Source organism: Genypterus blacodes, unplaced genomic scaffold, assembly GCF_046128005.1.
Source record: "Genypterus blacodes isolate CSIRO-AG114 ecotype Tasmania unplaced genomic scaffold, CSIRO-AGI_Gbla_v1 ptg000067l_1, whole genome shotgun sequence".
Taxonomy (NCBI): domain Eukaryota; kingdom Metazoa; phylum Chordata; class Actinopteri; order Ophidiiformes; family Ophidiidae; genus Genypterus; species Genypterus blacodes.
The window spans coordinates 16,757,927-16,780,270 of record NW_027466879.1 but is presented as its reverse complement, the minus strand read 5'-3'; the positions used below and the strand labels follow the sequence as shown (position 1 = coordinate 16,780,270).

Below are 22,344 nucleotides of genomic sequence, written 5' to 3'. Positions count from 1 at the left end.
ATTGATTTGAAGAGAGTTGGTGCTTTGAATTGGATTCAGACACTTCTGTTTTTATTTTCTAAAGTCGTATCCAAGCAATAACCGTACCAATTAGCAGTAACAATACTCTTAATTGCTATTGACATGTAGTTGGGTATTGGGTGGCGTGAACACAATGTATCCATATGTGTGAATGAGTTTGTCTCCATATTAGGCCTGTGTTGGACTAGTGACCTGTACAACCTCTTGACTTTGTATAACATAAACTGGCACGATGGATGGATTAAAACAAAAACATCCTGTGGACCTAGTCAAATGAAACCTATTTGTATAGACAAATACCACAGCCTTCAACAACAGTTGATTTGGCTGCATACTAAATGAAGCAGCTGGTTGTGTCAGCCCACCAGGCTGGAGCAGAGGACATGAACTACTTACTCCACTACAACCCCCGCACACCTGACTTTGGTGAAGCTCTCTGGCAAAGTCATCGTCAAGATGTCCCTAACAACTCATGATGTCATTCCCTTCTAACTCGCTGCGGTGGTTCCATTCCTTTCTCCCACTACTATAATTTGATAATGCAAATATAAAATGTAAATGAAATGAAAAGCATCCAATGAAAATGCCAGACCCCAAAGTTTGTAGGTTATTATAGCCGTGAGATGAGAGGCTTGCCACGACAGAATACACTAACGTCAGGTGACAAGAGTTCTCATTTTGAGTGAGCTAATATAATATATTTAGAGGGTTTTTTTTTAGGTTTTAGGTCACATTTCACTCTTTCTGCCCTTTAATTATAATTTGCACTTTTACCACTATGTTCTGATTTACTACTGTGTTTTTATTACTAGTGTTGTTTTACTGTGGTGCTGCTTCGACAAAACAATTCCCCAGTTTGGGATCATTAAAAGGAACTATTTTATAACCTAACAATAAATGACGCCACATGAATTAGTGTTGAAGCAGAACTGCCGCCCAACCAAGGGGGGCGCTGCGCTGTCAGTACAGCCTTTACGCTGCAAGAGGCAACGCCGAGGAAGAAGAAGCGTTCGTACTATGGAAATGGCGCTCTGCGTTGAAACCTGAACTTGGGAAGAAAGCGTTTCGTATTTGTCAGTCAGCAGAAGTGTCAGACGGCCACACACATGAGTGATACTTTGAAAGGAGACGGATTATGACAGATGAAAGAAGGAGGCGTACGATTCGTAAAGGGAAACAAAACATTCTTGGCTCTGCTACAGCCGTCAGCATCAGTGTGCAGGTAACGGCTATCCTCACGTTGCATCACGCATGCAATGAGAGCTAATCTAAGCTACATCATTACCCCTCAGTTACAAACTTAACTCATCGCTGAGGATGAGCAACTTGACCAGTATGCCACCCATATGTACAAATTGTATGTGGCTGTCAGCCACAACATACCTACAGCTAACGCCGCTAGATTGGCGACTGCTAGCTACCAGTACAGCAAAGTAGCTAGCTACCTACACACTTTGCTATCAGTTAGCACTTTTTCTGCCGATCGATCAGACTTGCTGTCAGACCTCTGTATGTGATCTGCTCTAGGCCCCAAATCGTAACCCAACGCTCCTTTCAGCTTGGCGTGTCGTCATATCCAATCCCTACTTAACATTCCTTTATCTACCTCTATCTATATTCCACGAAACCGCCGTTATAATCCGATATGACCTTGCTAGCTAACTGGGCAGTCCGCTAAAGTAGTCAACGTTCACGCCAAATAAACGCTAATATTCAATGTGACGTGTCTTATGTTGGTGTGTGTTTTAGTGTTGTGTGTGTTATATCGTGGAGGTGTGTGCGTGTCAGTTGTTTGTTTACATTACGGCATAATAATGAAGCGAATCTCTTCTCGAGGGGTACTAACACGAGCTAACATAAAATGGTTAGCTGCATTTACTGTTTTCCAAATCCAATACATTTACCACACAGTTGTCATTTATATGTTCAACTTGCTCCGGCTTGTAGGGCGTCGTGGCATGTTGTGGTTTTGTGGATTATGACATTCTACCGTTTCAGACTTCAACACGTGTGACAGAGACGCTATAGATGGCGAACTTTGATTTATGTTTGCCGGTTTGTTTGCTGTACTGTAGCTTTTGTCTCAGATTAATAAAACAGTGAAGTGATTGTGCCGCTGTGAAGTCCACAGCCTGCTTGTTGATGTGTTAGTGTGTCTGCGTGTCCGTGTGGCAGCAGCAGAGTGGCACAGTCGCTGCGCGCGGGAGTTGACTTGAATCCTGTATGTTCCCCATTTGGCCACAGGTGGCAGTATTGAGTAGAATAATCCACGCCGTGACTGTGGTCGGCAAGTATCCAAATAAGAAGCTTTAAAAAACCAGAACCTTATCTTTGGGAGTCCCAACATGTTGCCGCTATGCTTAGTGATCCCATTACGTCAATAGAGGTTCAAATGGAATATAGTGACCGCAAGAACAAACTATTCATTTCAGACTCATAATTAACTGATTAATTGAGTGCAACAACTAAGAAAGTAGATCAATTACTTTATGAGAAAGACGAATATTATGGTAGAACAGTTAAATACATTACATATAGTGAAATGTGTGGCAGCACCACAGGCTTGTATTAACTTTATGAAAGCTTATATATATAAAGAGATTATAGCAAATAAACTTGCTGACCAGATGATACGGTGGTGTTGCATTGTGCTGTGTTGTAAATTACTTGCAAATAGTGTGACTGTGTTTACAATCTGTGCTGAAGCTGAATGTTGCCTTTATACGTGTCAATGGTATGACTGGTAGCTCTAACAGATGAGGGATGCAACACCGCTGGCGTACAACAAATGTGTGTGTTTCAGCTGTCGTGTTCAACTGAGAGCAAGCTCAGAACTGCTGACAACTGTGGCTGCAACTGCAGTGAAAGAACTCTTTTGTATTACAAAAGGCAGCAGAGCAGATTAAGTCTGAAGTGGATTTTTAGATCAGAATCGGTTTTCAGAGGTTTCCATGTTTTTCAGTATTGCTCCATGATTAAATGGAAAGATGTTATTTTTCTAAGAGCTACTCAATGTGTCACACCAGTGTCATTTGCCACTGAAATTTTTCTTTCGCAACAGATTTGTTGACATATTTGACAAATACACGTTTAAAGTTTTTAAAAAAAACGACTTAAAAATACCTATGGTGTCTTTGCTGACTTGAAATCATTTTTTATATAAAAGGAGGGGGAAGAGGAGATAGAAAGAAAGAAGGAAGGTTGTATTATCACTACTATTGTTGTTAAACTTTATACGTAGACCCTCAGGTAGAGTCCAAGTAGATTGGAAATGCAATGATGTCATAGGGTAAATACAGTTTTTACAGGATGATGTCAAACAGCAATATAGGCTAGTACAAATCGCATCATAGGTTGTGATAGCAAGAAAGAGAGAAGAAAAAAACGAAAACAAAGAGAGGACATCCCACCCAGAAACCCCACCCAACACCGTCCTGGCCCGCCTGGGATGTAAAATAAAATGAAAAAACAAAAAGGAACTGTTCAGTGTTCTGGTTTTCAGTCACTGGTCCGGCATAGCCTCTAAATCTGTGAAGTAAGAGAGTTAAAACGTTAAACGGTTGCCATCTCTGATATAACTTATCAGTGTGGCCCCTCATAGTGTACTTGATTTTCTCGAGTTGTTTTATTGTTTATTGTTATGTTTTAATGAAAAGCTCTGCCTGCACTGTGCAACACTGAGTCGGGTGCAACATTTATAACAAAACGTTTGGTTGATGATGCCTTCATCGTGTTATATTTTAGTGCCCTTTTATGTTTGTAATTTTGTTCTTGTTTACTTTAGTGAAGACCTTGATATGATGAGATTTGTTTTTGTTTTCTCTCCCATGTAACTGCACTCTGATAGTTATGTGGCAGTCTTATCTTAACCGTTTGGAACTCGTGTTTCCTCCCTAAAAACGCAAATGCATTGACAATTACAATATCAGTTTTAATACAATCAGTCTTGCAGTTCTAGTTATATTTCCATTTGTTACATTAAGTGAGCCAGTAACTATCTCTGGGGAATAAACATTGGCGATATTTCAGGAAGGTCTACTCTTGCTTGTAGTGGCTGAGCCTTCACACCTGTCCTTTGGTGTTTGCACAGTGAACAATGTGTGACCTGACTGCACAAGTCACAAGCAGCCTGCTGCCTTTCCCAAGAGTGACCACAGATGCCCTAGGGGAGGATGAGATCACCTTGGACTCTGTGCTTCATGGGAAGTTCACTGTTGGTAAGCACTTTTTGTAAGAGCCAGTGTTGATGTGTGCTAAGAAAAACTTGTGTGCTAACACTCACCTGTGGTAATTTTCTACCCAGACTATAACCTGCTAGCTGTGACCCTGTGTTCTTTGGCTGATGTGTGTCTGTGTGTGAAGGTCGCAATGGGCTGGCCTGGTTGGCCTGTGGTCCCCATTTGGAGGTGGTCCATGCGGTGACGGGGGAACGGCTGTCTGCCTACTGCTTCAGTGGAGGAGGTGGAGGTGAGCACCCACCCAGTCTCCTCGCTGCCAGGGACTTCAGCTGGCTCAAAAGGTCAGTTCATATTCACTCACTTCATCTTTCAATTTATTTAATTATTTTTACTGGATATTTCTATTGAGTGACAGAACACTGAGCTTGTCGTTATGAGACATTTTGTAGATTGTTTTATACAGTGGGGGGGGGGCAGAGAAAACACACAAACAAAACAGAAACAATAATGAGAACACGGCTATGTGATAAGAATCATGCCAGTTACGATGGCATGACATAATATCCCGGAAGTTTCAGATGACTTCAATGCTGTCAGTACAATGATATCACAGGTTCAGCTTGGCATCATCATCATCAGCAGTGTGGCATCATTCTGGTCCGACAGTTAACAATGCACCATGTTCACAGCCACCCCTCCATTTTTTCCCAAGAAGAAGAAAAAAGGGGAGGGGCACCAGAATATACACAAACATGTGTGTTATTATAACTTGTGGGGAACTGTCAGAAAATGTCATTGGTTTGTAATAACGATGCTTTGTAAATATCAAACGCTAATTCCAGAACATAAATTCTCTTGTGTCAAGGACCGGAATGATAAGTTTTCTGTCTGCCTCTTCATCCCAAATCAGATTATATTTATAATTGTTTGGTTTTACCAGGTCAGGATTACTGGTCGGGCTGGAGGAAACAGAGGGCAGCGTGCTGTGTCTGTATGACTTGGGCCTCTCGCGGGTAGTCAAAGCTGTGGTCATACCAGGCAGGGTGAGTTGTCTTACTCGTATTTACAGAGATGAGCTGACACAGCACGAGGGGATGTATAAGACGCCTGCAAGATGTGATTAGACCCCTTTAAATAAACAGCAGTCTTATGTAACACCACCAACTCTGGCCACAACAAGTACCACTGAGCTCATTCGCACATCTGTGATACAATGTCAATGAATATTCAGCTGCACAAAGGTAGGGTTTAGAGCAAGGGTGTTATATTGAATAGTACTTGACTTTACAGGTCTAAAGAGTAAAGAGTAAACATTAATGTGCAGCTTGTCTCTATTAAACTGATTGAAAAGATAGAATAAATATAATGACTCTTTTTTTTACCCTGAAAATCATGCGTATTGTCGTTGTTGTGTGTGTTGTTCAGATCACAGCCGTTGAGCCCTTGGTGAGTTATGGCGGAGCGAGCACCTCCACTCAGCATCTCCACCAGAGCCTGCGTTGGTTCTTCGGCATTGCTGCTGTGGTGACAGATCTTGGCCATGTTCTGCTGGTGGACCTCTGTCTGGATGACCTGTCCTGCAGCCAGAGTGAACTGGAGGCTTCAGGTGAGACACTTGTGTGATGTGGAGGTCTGTGTATGCATATTTTTAACTTCCTTTCTGTTCCTTGTTTCACTCATTAAATTGCTTACCTCGAGTAATTGCTCTTATTGCATTTAGCACGGCTTGTCAGCCTTTCGTGTGTGTGGGTGTGTGGGTGTGGGTGTGGGTGTGGGTGTGGGTGTGGGTCTCACAGTTCCACCAGTTTTCAGAATGGAGTGACGGTCTTTGTGTGTGAGCCTTCACAAGTTCATCTTTAAGGCATTTCTTCAACGTTTTCCGCATCTGCAATCACAGCACATATTCTTCCTGTTTCTTCCAGCAGTCACGTTCCACTCTAGTCACGTTCCACTCTTTCCCTCTTTAATCCCTTCCTTCCTATGTTTACCTTTCTTTTGCCAGACCTGGAGGTAGTGACCAAATCTCCCGCAGAGATCCCCAGGCTCAGAGAAGCTAGTAGCAGGCAGGGAAGACATCTCTGCCTCCAGTTGAATGGACCCACCGGAGTCGGAGCCACGGCCCTGCAGTACATCTCCAGGACCAACCAGCTGGCTGTCGGGTTCTCTGACGGGTATTTACAGCTGTGGAACATGAAGACCTTAAAAGAAGAGTGAGTCTTTTTCCATCTGGATTGCATTCTCACTTTATGAGTTTGTGAGAGCCATGTGTAATCAATGTCCAGTTGTGATTAATAATGGGGATTGCTGTGCTCTTGCACATTTGTATTGTGTTTTAGACCCTTGTGTGTGTATTTTAGACTCAGAATTTTTTGTTTAATTTATTATTCATGTGTGAATAATTGTTTGTCTAGGTACCACTCCCAGTTAGAGGGTGGTAGGCTGCCCGTGCATGCCTTCACCTTTCAGGAGCCAGAGAACGACCCCAGAAACTGTTGCTATCTCTGGGCTGTCCAGTCTGCTCAGGACCTGTAAGTCTTTCATGAATCTTCTTTAATTGTGTGTAGAATTTCATACATTTCATACATTTCTTGTCTACGTACTTCATCCACGTCATGTCTATGTAGTCTAAACGGCTACCAAATATTTTCTAAAATTCATCTTCAATACAGTGAGGGTGATGTGGTTAGCCTCCATCTTCTACAGCTGGCCTTCAGTGAAAGGACGTGTCTGACCTCTGGGAAGATCATCTATGAGGTTTGTGTAGGCTGAATGTAAAACAAATGATGGGTGATTGCATCCATTGAATTGTGTTTGGTCTTTTTTGTAACTTAACTAATAATGGACTGTATTTGCATCTCTCTCTTAGGGTCTGGAGTACTGCGAGGAACGCTATAGTCAGGAGTTGAGTGGACCAGCATATCCTCACAGAGCCCAGGCCACCAACACCCGCCTGCTGAGCTGCCAGACCATAGAGAAGTTCCGACCCCATCCTGACAGGGATGACAGCATGAATGAAGGTTTGCCTTCTCCTCCTGAGATTTCAGTGGCTGAATGGAAATGTCTCAAGACACTCGCTCTGCAGATTTAACAGATGCCTTCTTGCAAGTCATGAGTGCTCTGCAATATCTATAGTTTTAATGTGCACTTTTGTTGCTTGCGTCTCCATTCATTAGTAATATCGAGGTGATGAAAATCTGACCATTTGTGACCGGGCACATCCATCTCCTTGATCTCATTCTTTCCTCCTCCTCTCAGTTGCATCTCCAGACACCAGTGTATCTCTCTTCAGCTGGCAAGTGAAGGCGTACGGTCAGGCAACGCCTTCCACCTACGTCGGTGTTTTTGACATCAACCGTTGGTACCACGCTCAAATGCCAGATTCCTTAAGGTACAGTGCAGACTCATTTGATCTAACTGTAGATTTACTTAGGTATCCAAAATATTGTATGATTGTTCTGTATTTTTTAATTTGTCTTTTATAGCTTTCTTTTCAATTGAAGTGGAACTGATCTTACTCGGTGGCCTGTCACTATAATTTTCAATCTCTGTCAGTGTGCCCAGAGCACTCAGCAATGTTAATATAATCATGCAATTGTAAATAAAAAATGTCTTAATCATTTAAGATGTGTTTGTGACACAGATACACAACCCTGAATTGTATAATAAAGCATCTTGAATGGGCTTGGGAAAACAAGGCGTACTTTATTGTGATGATTGATTGAGTTACCTATAGTGTCATTATTTCTTTGTCTATTCTCACTTGCTTGTGCATGTGTTTGTCAGAACCGGGGAGTCTCTGCAAAGCTGTCCCTACCTGGCTGTGTGGTCTCTGGACTCGGTGATGCAGATGGTGTCCCCAAACACCCTGCTGGATGTGATGGTGCATGAGCGCAGCCTCAGCAGGGGTCTTCCCTTCACCTGCCCTCCTCCAGAACAGTACTTTAACCCCACCACATACAACTTTGGTAGGTGTAGATCTGTGTTTATTGGTCTGTTCTTTGGATATGCAAAGTTGTAGTGCAAAGTAATTTCCTTGTTGGTGTGGATTTTGGCTTGCATGCTTATTTTCTTGCCCATATGTTTAATTGTGGCTTGTGATATTAAAGTGGACCGCAAATATGTGATTGTTTATTTATTTTTTCTTTCATGTTTCAGATGCTACCTGCCTGCTCAACTCTGGGATTGTGCACTTAACCTGCTCTGGGTATCAGAAAGAGGTACCTTTTTGATCTTCATACCTCCTCTTGAATAAAGCCATACAAGCTTGAAACTCGCTTGAAATTGACATTGTGACTCACGTTACTTGATATTAAGTCAACATCTCCTGTTATTTAAACCAGTCCCTGAGCTTTTTGAAGAAAGCTGCTCCTTGCTCCAGTGACATCATCTCCAATTGCTACTCACGCTGCCTCATGTCAGGCCTGCTTTCATCTCGCCTGGCAGACACTCAGGTCTCAAACCTCTCACAGGTACACGCACGCACGCACACACACACAGACACACACACACACACACACACCCACTCACCCACATAGACACTGTCACGCCTCATGGTGACGTCTAGGATCAGTTCATTACACATATCCACACATGGTATGCACATGCCAACTCCAATCCATCAAATGAAGGGAAATGGAAGACTTAGTGACACTCCAGATTCTGGATTCCTGTCAATATTTTTTTAAATTTCATATAGAAGTCATTTTATGACCTAGATAGGTATTGTTTCCTTCTCCGCCTGTTGGTTTCTGAACTGATTTTGATTAAACTTGGTGGCACAGCACAAGGACTGTCTGCCCTATCTTGGCAGGGCCTTGTTAACATTGTACTAAACCTTAAATACAATTTTAATTTTAAACACAACAACTTATTTTCTCTAAAATTGCACTGAATGATGTTGGCTTCCAGGAGCAGCAGCTGGATGCCATTTTTTCCACAGCGGTGGAAACCAGCTCTGTGGGACTGATCACTGGCTGCATCAAGCAGTGGGCTGCGGAAGGTAAGGGGTCAACCTGTCTTTAAACCTGCTCAACCAATCTCACTTACATGCTGGTCGGTATCTGATAACCTCAACTTTTAAGATCTCTCACACAAACACGCAGCACATATCTTGGTCATATCGCTTCACCTAATCCCACCACATACATGTTTATCCACAGAACAACCAGGCTCAGCGCTGAACCTGCGTTACATCCTGGAGTGGGCATGGAACAAAGTTGTCCAGACCAAGGAGGAGCTGGATGGCATCTGTAAGTTCACAATGGTCGTTTACAACCAAAAGGCTATTCTAATGATGAAGAAACGCATATCTGATGAGTTTTGTGTAAATGATGGCACACAACTCTGTGGTATCATGTCAAATGTGTGTGTGTGTGGTCCCCAGGTGCGCCACTCTTCGACAGCTCATCCAACTTCACAGATCCTCAGACTATGCAGCTGCTGCAACACAGCCAGAGACTGCTGGGGAACCTCAGTACCATATTTCATTGTCTGCTTAGTGAGGCCCAAGAACTCACTCAGAGAGGTATTTACACTCGCACAATAACATCCACAAATACAGGGGAACTGGGAACAAGCCCTGCTCTGCTGTCAATCAAATTGTTATGCAAATCTAATGTCAGTGGGATATTTTGATCCACTCTTGAGTCAGTATCTTTTTGATTAAACATAGCTTGTAGTTGAGAAGCTAATGTGCTGTTTTGAACAACTTCTGGATGTTGATGGGCTGTGACCATTTTGTGTTTTTTAGGCCTGGTGGGTCTGATGAACAAGAACATGGTGTCCAGTTTAATTTCCCAATATGCTCAGGTTGTCCTATGGTTCTGTCGCACGGGCCTGCTACCCGAGGGATCAGGTAAAGCTGCACAATTAATGTTTTTAACCCCGTGGTATCATTTTCTTTATTTGGTAGGTCCTGACAGCACAATTTCTTCCAGAAGTTTAAATTTCAAGAATAAGCATAGAATAGAATTTGTTTAGGGGTGCCAAAAGCTTTCTAACACTGATATTTGTCCTTGTTTTAATTTTTTTTTTCTTTTTTTGTCCCTCTACGGGTTGTAACTACCCAGCAGATGATGATGCTCTCCCGATCTCTAGACCTTTCTATGGCCACTCGGTCATCTATAACTATTGCACTATCCGCAGAGAGGAGCTCACCAGGCTGGCAAAGTGAGTAGAATTTCCTTGAATACGGCTAAGAACATAAATGAAGGGTTGCCATTTAGAATGATTTTCATTAGGAATCTCTCTTCTCTTTTTTTTTTCCTTCTTTTTTTCAGTCATTTTTTTTTTAAATAATTGAGACTTAAGTTCAAAGATATTCATAATTTTCAGGAGTCAAAGGGTTAATTTTAAGTCTCTTGTCTTTTCAGGAGACATAAATGCTTGTATTATACATAACACAATGTAACTAAATGATTAATGATGAAATTAATGTGTTCATTGTCAAGGTTTGACTTAAATTCCATTGGTTATGTTCAAATCTGTATTGGTTATCAGCTTTTTACAACAAAGCATAATTGACAGTGTTCGCTTGTATACATTAACCTACTGTCCATCCATGTTGCATTATAAGTCACAAGGCTTTATCAAATTTGCATTCTGTTGAACCAATGAGCTGAATCTCTCCCCTTGGTTGCTCAGGGGTAAGTGGTGTGCAGACTGCCTGATGGTTGACGGGTTGGTTAATCATTGTGGTGAGCGCTTGGTTCATCTGTGGAAACGAGATGAAGGTGGGACAGGGCAGTATCCACCTCCTACACTGCATGTAAGCGTTTCAATCATTTTCTTTGCAAATGTTATTTATCTTCTATCAATAGATGTTGAGTAGGCATGTACTGAAATAATGTTCTTTTTGATCTACAGGCCTTGCTGGATATTTATCTGCTGGACAACATTGAAGAAGCTGCCAAACACGCAATTGTATCCTTAAAGTAATAAACCCCTGTTCAAAGAGGCCCAGGAGCTCAATCATCTGGATGGAATATATTATATGTACACCCACTGTGTGTGTATGAGCCTTGACCCATTGTCCCTAGGTGATTTACCTGTTGTTGGATGTCATGTACTCCCTCCCAAATAAAGAGGGGGCATCAGTGGAGTCTTTCCCCACAGCCTTTGCCATCCCCATAGGACTGGTCAAACTGGTTCAGGGCCTCTGGTTACTCGACCATCGCGACCATCAGGTTTATACACATATTCTTAGTCTTGAGATATTCAATTTAAACATAGGATACAGAGAGGAAGAGCAATGCAGACCAGCTTTGTTGTATTTAGAACAGGGTTGTCAATCTTTGGCCCCAAGGTTGTTGTATTTGATTAATATAATTATTTAGGAAATTATTTGATCAGAAACCCAGAAACCATGAATCTCTACCAGCACTTCATCAACACAACGTAATGTTTTTTTCCACTTCACTGAATTCACAAAAAAACTTTAAAAAAAACAAAACATTTTATTTACTATGTCATAATTGATCAGTCTCCTAATTACAGCTTTTCTGCATTGCAACAGCCTCCTCCTTGAAATGTTAGGTTCTTTTGAGTGTGTTTCTGTTCAGCGTAGTCAAAATGTGATTTCCCTTCTGCTTTGTTCAGAGTTCCCTTGAGCTGCTACTGCATCCAGCTGCCTCTCAGTGCCGGTTTGAATGGCAGCATGAACGCGTTCTGCAAGCGCTGATGTGCCAAGGCCAACACTCGGGGGCGTTACGATACTTTCATACCACAAAGCCCCCAATTTCTTCAACCCACCAGGCTAAACTCTGCCTCTCTGTACTACTACACAACAGGTAAGAGCAAGGAGAGAGGGCTCTGTACACTTGTAAAATATAGCTTTTTCTAAGAAGACTAGCAAAAGGGAGATACTGACTAATTAAAACGTGACTGTAATGTTTAGGTTTGTGACTGAACTGAGAACAAAAGCAGTTTTTATTATCGAAAACGAGTGAACATCAAGTCCTTGGTGGTGAGCATTGACCTTCTTTCAGGTGTCTCATCGAGGCCTGGTCCTTACTTCGGCAGCACTCAAATCGCCTTAACATGGGAGAACTACTGAGCTTCTTGTATGAAAGCTGCCAAGAGCTGGGCCTCACCAAGGAGCTGCTCAAACTGCCCCTGGGCCTCACTGAACAGGTAGAGGAAGAACAGATTAGGTCATTGTTGTGAATTATGTATCTACTATGCCATCTGCCTGCTTGCACATTAACCATTTAAAGAGTGATTGGATCTGACAGTCAATACCTTAACCTCTTGGTGCTTTGGTTTGTGTTTTAGGAATGTTTAGAGAAGCATCTCCAGGGTACAGGAGGTCTTCAGAATAGAGAACTGCTGATGGTTCATTACCTTCAGCAGGCCAACTACATTCCTGCCCTGCAGCTGAACCAGAGCCTCAAAATGAACCTGGTGGTATGATGGACACACATTTTACATAGTTTACTGCTGTCACTAGACTAGTAGTCGGTAGCTATTTTAAGATGCAGTGCTTAATGTTTCTATTTTATTCTTGGATTTAATTAAGGTCATTTAGCCCAAACAGCGATATTGTCATTTTATGACAACGTTCATATTTGCTAATACATTGACTCAACAAATCTGTAATTATGATGTCTGTTTCTTCCTTCCCAGAGCGAGCGGGACCCAAAGCTAAAAGAGCGATCCAACACCAGGAATTCTATATTAGATCAGTATGGGAAAGTTTTGCCCAGAGTCCAGATGAAAATGGCAATGGAGAGAGCTAAGCCCTACCAGTACACCAGCACCACCAAACGCAGAGAAGGTAAGGAGAGGATATTCACGATTCAAGCACTCAAATTAATGATTTTCTTCTTCTTTTAATATAATGATTTAACTATTAATATAATCTATTCTGTAAAGAGAGGGGCTTCATATCCTCTATTATGTAATGGTCTGGTGCTTGTGCTGATATTATAAGCCCAAAACAATGCACTTACAATATCAAAATACATTTCCAGTGTCTCGGCCCCAGCCGCTGTCAACCATCACCAGACACTCTACCAATGAGAAGGTGATGTCCAGGGCTGGCTTCATCAATAATGTCCTGAGTAAGATTGAGGAAGTATGGTTGGGCAAAGGACCCTCACCACAGACCACGCCGACCAAGAGGTAAGACATAAAATCCTCAAATGGTTATCCAAATGGCAGCGATTTCGTTTGTTTTCATGACGTTATTTTCTCAACCTTTTCCACTTGTTTCTATCATTCCAAGAGCTGCAGATTTTCAGAGCCCCAAGCCTGCATCCCTGTCTATGCCTGATCCCTTTTTGGGAACTCCTGTCACCATGAAATCCAAAAGAAAATCAAGGTACTCTCAATAAGAACTCAAGTTAGTGTGAGGGAATCATTCCATTTACAGTACATCTGTTAATAAAAAGGGAGTTAAAAATCAGTTCTGATTGTAGGCAATATTCCCTTTTTGTTTTGTACATAACATCATTTGTTCATTTGATCATTTGTTTTGCGCTTCCTGCGCTTAAGGCTGTTGGACTTGGTGGTTCACCCCTCCTGTCAGACCCCCCGGCCTCTTCTCGGCTCCCCCAAACTTCCCTGCTCCCTGGTTACTCCAAAGAGCATCTACAAGGCTCCTGAACTCGGTCTGCTGCAAACACCTCAAGTGGTCAAGGTGAGGACACAAATGCTGACAATGATGACATTTGGTCTTATTACCTACCATGGTGTCCAACATATTTAATCCATCTTTTGATGTATTTCCATGTTACATTTTGGTGTTATTACTCACACTTTTTTGCATTTATCTTCATAGCGAGCTCGTGCCCTGGTTGCCTCTGGTCCTGTGTTCTCAGCCTTCACTCCACAGTCCATCCTGCGCAGCAGCCTGAGACCCACACCTGTTGCCACGCCCTCTGCCTCTCCAGGTCGTTCTATCACCCCACCGCTTCGCAGCAAAGAAAGCCGAATCACCTTCATTGAAGACACCGAAATTACAGAAACTGAGAAAGGCATCCAATGGAGTAATGGGGTAAGCATCATATACTGACAAAAATATCTATCTGGGGAAACAACAATCTTTTTCATTTAGTAGAAATGTTCCTTAAAAGGCAAATTAGTTTCTGGTCATCCTCTCTGGCTGGCTGCGTTCTCTGTTTGAATGAGTATAGAATGTGATGACTTTTTTTGTCAATAGATGGCAGCAGAAGGTGAGATCAGCTTGCTGTCCACGACTACTCGTCAAACCTGGTCCCCGCAGCCAGAAGTGGAGGAGGAGGAGGAGGAGGGAGAGGAGGAAGAAGATGCAGATGGGGAAGGTGAAGAACATGTAAAATTCTTGCCTCCAGAAGGTGGTATACCCTCGCCACAGCTAAGAGGCTCCGAGAGTGAGTCATCCTTTACACAAGAAACAGAAACTGGACCATCAGCTTTGGAAATACAGGACACGATGCCAGCACAAGTTAGCTTGGGCTTGGAAACCAGTCAGACACCTGTCCATTCAACAGACACCACTCTAGAATTCTATGATGCATCTGCCTCAGAAAGAGAGGATGAACATAGAGCTACAGAGAGTGATGAAGATGTTGTCGTAATAAACATTAAAGCCCCACCTGAAAATGAACAAACTGAAAAGAAAGACTTGGCGCAGGAAGACTTGAAGCAGGAAGACTTGAAGCAGGAAGACTTGGAGAAACAAGACATGGAGGAGGATGCCTTATCACCCAATGAGCAAATAACTCTTCTGACATCAAAGGACACATCGAATGAAGGACCAGGGCCGAAGGAAGACCAAATGTTGGAGGGAGTTGGAGGGACTGGTCTTGAACAAGTGGCTAATGTGGAGGAGGAAGAGGCTGCACATTCCAAAACGGATGAAAGGAGTGTTGCATCAAACACGCCACAGGAAGATGGCCCACCTATTGGCCACAAAGACGAGTTGGTGTACAATCAAGGTAATTAGTTCTGCCATATGTACGGACATATTTGAGTTGAGTCATCACACGCTTTGATACTTCCATTGGGTATACGGTTTATAACACCCTATACAGTATAACTGCTGTAAATAGGCCACTGACATGAAAACCTTTATTGTCCAGAAGTTGAATTATATTGGTGTGACATTTTTTTTCTTATTGTAAAGTCTTAATTAACAATTTCCATGTTTATAGCAACATCTGTCGAGGAAATTGCTGAGCATATGGACACTAGTCCAGATGTAGAACTACAGGATCAACTAACCGACACCGTAGGACAAGATCCCAAGATGGAAGAGATCATTGAACATATGGAAGTAGCTGAAGAGCCCGCAGCTGAAGAGCCCGCAGCGGAAGAGCCCGCAGCGGAAGAGCCCGCAGCAGAAGAACCCGCAGCTGAAGAGCCCGCAGCTGAAGAGCCCGCAGCGGAAGAGCCCGCAGCGGAAGAGCCAGCAGCGGAAGAACCCGCAGCTGAAGAGCCCGCAGCTGAAGAGCCCGCAGCGGAAGAGCCCGCAGCTGAAGAGCCAGCAGCTGAAGAACCCGCAGCGGAAGAGCCCGCAGCTGAAGAGCACGCTGCTGAAGAACCAGCAGCTGAAGAACCTGCAGCTGAAGTACCCGCAGCAGAAGAACCTGCAGGTGATATAGAGGAAGAAACCTCCGGTAAGTGCCACGGCTTTAACTTGCAATTCAACTTGTCATAGTCATAGTTCAGGTTTATCAAAGTGGCCTCTTGTTACAAAAATGGAAGATGAAAATGTTATGTAATTATTATGATATAGTAACACTTGGTTGTGTTTACTGTGGATAAAAATTTGTTATTGGATGATACTAATAGTTAAAATTGTGTGAACTAATTTTAATGGAGTTGCTTTTGCTCATTTACCCTCAGATCTGACCGAGTTTGTGGAGCGACATCTCTTTGGTGATCTTTCCCCTCTCGTCCGTTCAGGAATCCACACTGGACCACATAACCAGACCTCATCCAGCAGGTATCCACCCTTTTAAGATGCTGGTGGATATCTTGGCACCGCTCCTAATCCAGTTTTTAGAAAGTTGGGACTTTCACTGAAAATAGCTCACCCCCCCCCCCCCTCTCTCTCTCTCTCTCAGTGAGGCTCTAGCTGAGGCAGAAGACGAGGAGCATGCGGCTCCTGAAGGCTCCCCAGTGTTCACCAGCCAAAAATCAGTGGCCTCTGTAACATCCTCAGAGCCGACTGGAACCGACTCCAACTGTGAGGAACTATATAAACTTAGATTTATCTCTTATTGCAAATGTATCCTTATTCTCTCAAGTGTCAACTTTGACTGCAACTGCTTTCTTTTTCCCGTAGCTGTAGTTAGTGTGAATGATAGTGAAGAACTTTCTAGCCCCGACTCTGAGGAGGAGGAGGAAGAAGAGGAGGAGGAGTCTGATCATCCTGAGGAGGTGGAGGGTGAAGAGGTGGAGGAGGATGAAGAAGAGGACTCTGGGAGTGAAGTGGAGATCATTGAGGAGGTGCAGGGTAATGGAAGGGTGCCATCGCTCCAACCCAGTCCACTGTTTGTACAAGAAGCACACACTCACTACTTGCCCAATATGTCCGAAGATGAGGAGGAGGCTGAGGCCGAAGCTGCTACACTCGCTCTGATCACATCCAACCCAGAGCTGAAGGTAATCAGTCACTGGATGTGCTGGTGGGTTTGGTTCATTTTCTGTGAAATTCAAACAACTTGTGTGTTTTGTTTTCCTGTTACAGATGGTACAAGAAGAAATGGAGAGTGAGGTGGTGATGGTGAGACTTGGGACAGATGAAGGAGAGATGGAGGGGCAACAATCCTCTTACATGGAGCTTAAACCCTCTACCACTCTTCTGGTTCCACTGGAGCTAGTGGAGGGACAGCACGGCTTGGTGGATGATGGACCTTTGCTGGGTCTCCCTGAGCTTGAACAAACCGAGGAGACAGGCGATGCCGCAGCTGAAGCACAGGGAGGCTTTTCTCTGATGCTGGATTTGGAGGAAGATGGTCATAAAGAGGAAGACGCAGTACCGATGAACGACGTACAGTCTTACATGCCTTCCACTCAGCTTCTTGTAACAGACATTAATGATGAAGTGGCAGAAAAGCCGGACGTCCTTCTTCTGTCCACAGATGACCAGGAGAATGATTTTCAGTCCTATGCACCTCCTGCCCAGCTTCTTGTAATGGACTTTAATGATGTCTCAGAAAAAGCAGATGTCATTCTTTGGGGGACAGATAACCTGGACACTCCCGTAACTGAAGATGCCGTCCAGGTGGACCAGAGGAACGAGCTGGAAACCATGGTGGGAGCTGAAGTAGATGGCCTGCTTGAGCTAGAGCCTACAAACCAGCAAACTGATCCACCAACTGAATATATAGGCACAGACCAGATATTAGATGACCCTGAAGAACTAAAAGAAACTCCATTGCCAGAAGATCAGTCAGACCACAGCGAAGAGCCTGAAAGTCTTCCAATCACTGGGTCTCCTGCAGTGGAAGAGGTCTCAGCAGATTCAGATGGCGAGGAACAGTCCAGCAGCGATACCATGGCAATTAAAGATGCTGTTCAGGAGAAGATGGGAGAAGAATATGATGGACTAGCAACACATGAGGACCAGCAAACTGATCCACCAACTGAATATATAGGCACAGACCAGATGTTGGAAGAGTCTGAAGAACCAAAAGAAACTGAGCCTTCAATGTTCAATCAAGATCAGTCTGACCACAGCGAAGAGCCTGAAAGTCTTCCAATCTCTGGGTCTCCTGCAGTGGAAGAGGTCTCAGCAGTTGCAGATGTGGAGGAACAGTCGAGCAAAGACACCATGGCAATTAATGATGCTATAGAGGAGGAGATGGGAGAAGAATATGATGGACTAGCAACACATGAGGACCAGCAAACTGATCCACCAACTGAATATATAGGCACAGACCAGATGTTGGAAGAGTCTGAAGGACCAAAAGAAATGGAGCCTTCAATGTTCAATCAAGATCAGTCTGACCATAGCGAAGAGTCGGAAAGCCTTCCAATCTCTGGGTCTAGTGCGGTGGAAGAGGTCTCAGCAGTTTCAGATGTGGAGGAACAGTCGAGCAAAGACACCATGGCAACTAATGATGCTGTTCAGGAGGAGATGGGAGAGGAAGATGATGGACCAGCAACACATGAGGACCAGCAAGAGCCTGAAATGAATGGGCCTGTTGAGATGGATTCGGAGAGGGCTCCTTCTCCAGTGGAAGAGCAGGTCCACTGCCCCGCTGCCTCTCCACAAGGTATGGAAGAGACAGAAGATGAAAACAAGGAACAGGAGGAAAAGAAAAGCACGAGGGCAGTAAGGAGAGAAGATGAAGATGCTGACGGAGAGAAACAAGTGGAAGAGGTGTTGAGCACAAGTAGCCAGCCAGAGCCGCCACAGCTTGTGTTGGAGACCATCACATCTCAGAGGAAAAAGAAAGCTCCTTCCACGCCAACACGGAGGTCCACAAGAGAGAGGAGGACAGTCACCTTTACCTCTCCCTTCACAAAGGAAAAAGAGGTGGCAGAGGAGCAGGGGAGGGTGGAGGAGCTCCCTGCCTCACCCAGCCGCGCATCCAGAAGGAGTAAAACAGTCAAAGAAACCAAAGTGTTGCCCAGCACACCTAAGCGGACTCCTCGCAAAGCTCAGCCCGAGGCTTCAAAAGATGGAGTGGAAGACGGCGAAAAGGAAGAACATGTGGACGCCACGGATAATGACGCAGCTGTGACTGTCGCAGCCAAGGTCTCGACTCCAGGCAAACGTCGTATTTCCCAGCGGGCCTCGCCGTCAAGGACCAGCCAAAGGACTAGAAGTAGTATGAAGGAGGTGCTTGCGGCTGCAGAGATTCTAATGGAGGAGAAGGACGAAGAAGCTGAGGCCACAAATACAAGCAACGCTGTACCCACCCCAGCTAAACGTGCGGCCAAGCGGGAAAGCACGCCAAGGAGGGCCAGCCGCAGGGCGCCGAGTAGCAACGAGGAGGCACCAGCAGCGTTGGATACTTTGAAAGAAGAGAAGGAGCAGGAAGACATCTCGGCTCCTCCTGCCAGGAGGAAGTCAAAGAAAAATAAGATGGAATTTTCAGAGGCCCAGCCTGCTCTGCTGGAGGTGGATGAGGATGAGGATGAGGAAGAGGACAAAAAGCTGCAACCCTCCAGCCCCAGCAGGGTGGCTTGTCTCTCAAGCCACCCCACCCAAAACTTTTACCCACAGGTAAGGAAAAGCATAGTGTGTTTTTGTTTGTTTTTTTCTCATAACACACCAAGTAAGAGTGTAATATTAAGAAACATATACAGTCCAGCAATATTAAGCCTTATTCCATTTCAAATGTTAATTTCCATGATCCATCCATTGCTCATCACCATATAACTCTCAGGTGAAACTGGTTCCTGTATCATATCCCCAGACCATCAGGGAAACGGGGGAAGCAAATGTTGAAAATGTCAAAGAAAACCAAGAAGTACTTGAGCCCAGCGTGATCAGCAGCGTGGGTCACACTAACTCCCGGCGGCCAACCAGAAGCAAGCTCTGGGACCACCCTGAAGTAGACCTTCCTTTACTGGACACTCCACTGGAGGTGGATTCTGAAACCCCTGTTGCAGACGCCCTCATCAAGAGGCTCCAGGATGAGCAAGAGAAGCAGGAAGGTCAGTATGAATCAACGGTTCCCACTTTAGCACAACAAACCGCTCGCATATAGACTATTGAAAAGTGTATTTTACAATTAAAGGAGGAGCAGTTGTCACAAAGACGTCACGAGCCAGTAAGAGGAGTTCAAAGTCATCTGTGGAGCAGGTTCCCCCAGCTGGTGTGAAGGGCGACACGGTCCCAGAGAGCAACGAGCCGAGCCAGGGCGAGCATTCGTTCATCTACTCCCCTTCACGAAGGAGAACAAGAGGTCAGCTGATTCATCCAACCACCTGTTAGTTCATTCCTTCACCCCAATAGCCATCTGTTAAACTCTTCCGTCTGCATTTCAGCCCAGAGAGCAGAGTCCCCTCTCCAGACCGAAGCGTCTCTGCCCCCTGTCACTCGCAGCAAAAGAAAAGACGTCAAAGCTGCTCAGGTAAGTGTCTCTGAGGGATTTGGAGGAAGAAGTGATGAGCAAGGAGTGTTTTGTGTTCAACGGTGCCTTTTTCTTTTTTTCTCCAGAATGAAATTGCTTCAGAAGATGATAATGTGGAGGCGGAGAAAGCTGATGTTGTTTCTAAAACCAGAAAAACTGGCAAGCGGACAGCCCAGTAAGACACAAAGTTATACATTATTTTCCTACCTCAGTGATTAACATGCATATTTAAATCCCACTTGGAGGCTATTTTACACAGGTGTATTTACTGTGGCTTCAGCTCTCCAGGAACGTCCAAATTCTTGGATGGGTTTGTTTTGCAGAGGACAGAACCTGAATTTAAAGCACACCAATTTGGTCAGATTCTCTAAAACATTTAGACTTTCCAAACTTGGTCTTTGCGGCGGTATGTTTTTGTGAACCATGATGCTATGTGCAGGCTGGATATGGAACAAGACCTTGTTCATCCATGAATGCCAATACACAGCCGTACTTTAATTATGGTTATGTACAGGAGCAATGCGTGATACTTTGTACTATACTGAAGATTTAAGCTTACACTTCAGGTATAACACGCATGTAATTACACCCTCTGTACTATCATCTGCGATGCCATCGTACCTAAACGCTGTACTTAAAAACCTCCTGTCATTACTCTGCCTTAAGGTCCAAAGCTGTTCCTGAGCCTCCCCCAGTAGCAGAAGCGGCCCTGATCTCACCACTGCCCAGCCCATCTGATCCGGCTCCCCGAGCACAGAAGAGGAGGAAGGACGGAGACGCCCAGCCATCGGTCATGAACCTTCGGCGCAAACGCATACTGGACACCGTTTTCACAAAACCTATCACACGGAGGAAGAAACTTTGAGGAGGTTGTTGGTGGTTTTACACAGCGAAACCTCAGGCGGCCATCTGAAATTCTGAACCAGGAGCTGTCAAGTGTTGAATGCCTTCTAGTCACTTTTTCCTTAACTAAACTCATGATTCTATTTTCTCAAAATGACTCATAGTACAACAGTGATATTTGTTTATTAGTTTCCTACTTGGGTATTCTAAAGAAAAGTGATGAGGCATGAAAATCTATTTTTGAGGAAAAAACACACTAAAGAAGGGCCGTGTAGAAGAGGACTATATTTTTGGAATTTGCATATCCTACTCATACAAACTTGATTATGTTTGCTATAGTAACTCATTTGTGGCTGTTTTGTGTTGGACTTTTTGTCGCCCTTGTAATCGGCTTGAATCTCTTGGTACAAAATGACACAAAAGAAAGCGGTTGCTGGGGAGCTTTTTGAGGTTTTTAGAAACCAGACTTAAGTCAGCTTGCCTCTAATAAAGAGGTTTTAATCACATTCTCTTCTTTTAATGTTTACTTTTAAAGATTTGAAGGCCTGCTGTTTTTCTATTTAAGGAGAAAGGCAACCAGTCCAGTGGAGACATTTCTACTGATACATGTGTATATAGTCTTTTGCTATGTTCCAAATAAAGTCAATAAATAATTAAGTTGATCTTGATGTTTGAAGTGTTTTGAATGCATTTGATCAGACTGCCTATGCCATGGTCTTAAATTTAAAGTAGATTTGTGTGGGGTTTGATTAAAAGATGCACAAACCTGTTCACTATTGCCAATGCTAACTGATGTGTATGTGATGGGGTTCCTGTATGTTCTGAAAGGCTGAATTGCACAATTGTTTATGAAATGGAACATGTTTGTTCATGGGCACCTTTAATTAATGACTTAAGTTCATAGCAACCACCACACACAGGCTATTTTCTGGTGAACTGATGTAGAATGTCTTATTTTTGATGACTGCTATTTGATAAATATAATGCATTACGTTTAAACTTTGGTAATAATGGTTGTCTCTCAATTCCCTGCATATGTGTGTGTGCTGCCTCCCATTGGGGTGTTGCAGATTAGATCATGTGATGGATTTGAAGGCCATTTTCTGTCTGTCTTAAGTGATCACACAACCACTGTTAGAAACAAATACAATGCAAACTAATTATCTTATGTTCATTATCCTGTGTGTAGCATTAGATAAAGAAGTGTGTGTGTGTGTGTGTGTGTGTGTGTGTGTGTGTGTGTGTGTGTGTGTGTGTGTGTGTGTGTGTGTGTGTGTGTGTGTGTGTGT

General features: G+C 43.8%; 1 protein-coding gene across 3 annotated transcripts; it reads left to right on the top strand.

The window, feature by feature from the left end:
• Positions 1-1,009: 1,009 nt before the first annotated feature.
• Positions 1,010-21,715, top strand: ahctf1 (AT hook containing transcription factor 1). Of its 3 annotated transcripts, none has more exons than XM_076155427.1 (40): positions 1,010-1,243; positions 4,112-4,238; positions 4,384-4,540; positions 5,140-5,242; positions 5,625-5,805; positions 6,202-6,409; positions 6,611-6,727; positions 6,869-6,953; positions 7,066-7,216; positions 7,455-7,587; positions 7,983-8,164; positions 8,355-8,416; positions 8,540-8,668; positions 9,108-9,198; positions 9,359-9,448; positions 9,583-9,723; positions 9,949-10,053; positions 10,271-10,367; positions 10,842-10,965; positions 11,064-11,120; positions 11,237-11,383; positions 11,796-11,986; positions 12,185-12,329; positions 12,471-12,602; positions 12,822-12,972; positions 13,169-13,319; positions 13,423-13,518; positions 13,692-13,836; positions 13,978-14,193; positions 14,359-15,115; positions 15,332-15,796; positions 16,026-16,125; positions 16,247-16,368; positions 16,468-16,787; positions 16,873-19,359; positions 19,523-19,793; positions 19,877-20,044; positions 20,127-20,212; positions 20,299-20,387; positions 20,879-21,715. In XM_076155427.1, exons 2-40 carry the CDS (start codon positions 4,118-4,120, stop codon positions 21,075-21,077), a joined length of 8,772 nt encoding a protein of 2,923 aa, XP_076011542.1. In that variant the 5' UTR covers positions 1,010-1,243; positions 4,112-4,117; the 3' UTR covers positions 21,078-21,715. The 3 variants fall into 3 exon arrangements, with proteins under 3 accessions (XP_076011542.1, XP_076011543.1, XP_076011541.1); XM_076155428.1 differs by having other exon boundaries at positions 10,268-10,367; positions 19,553-19,793; XM_076155426.1 differs by having other exon boundaries at positions 10,268-10,367.
• Positions 21,716-22,344: the final 629 nt, after the last annotated feature.

Bases quoted from the DNA above. Each gene is read 5' to 3' on its own strand.
- ahctf1 (XM_076155426.1), top strand. From the start codon at position 4,118: ATGTGTGACCTGACTGCACAAGTCACAAGCAGCCTGCTGCCTTTCCCA. The intron at 14,194-14,358 runs GTAAGCATCATA...TTTTGTCAATAG, and splicing joins GCATCCAATGGAGTAATGGG to ATGGCAGCAGAAGGTGAGAT. The intron at 19,360-19,522 runs GTAAGGAAAAGC...TATAACTCTCAG, and splicing joins CCCAAAACTTTTACCCACAG to GTGAAACTGGTTCCTGTATC.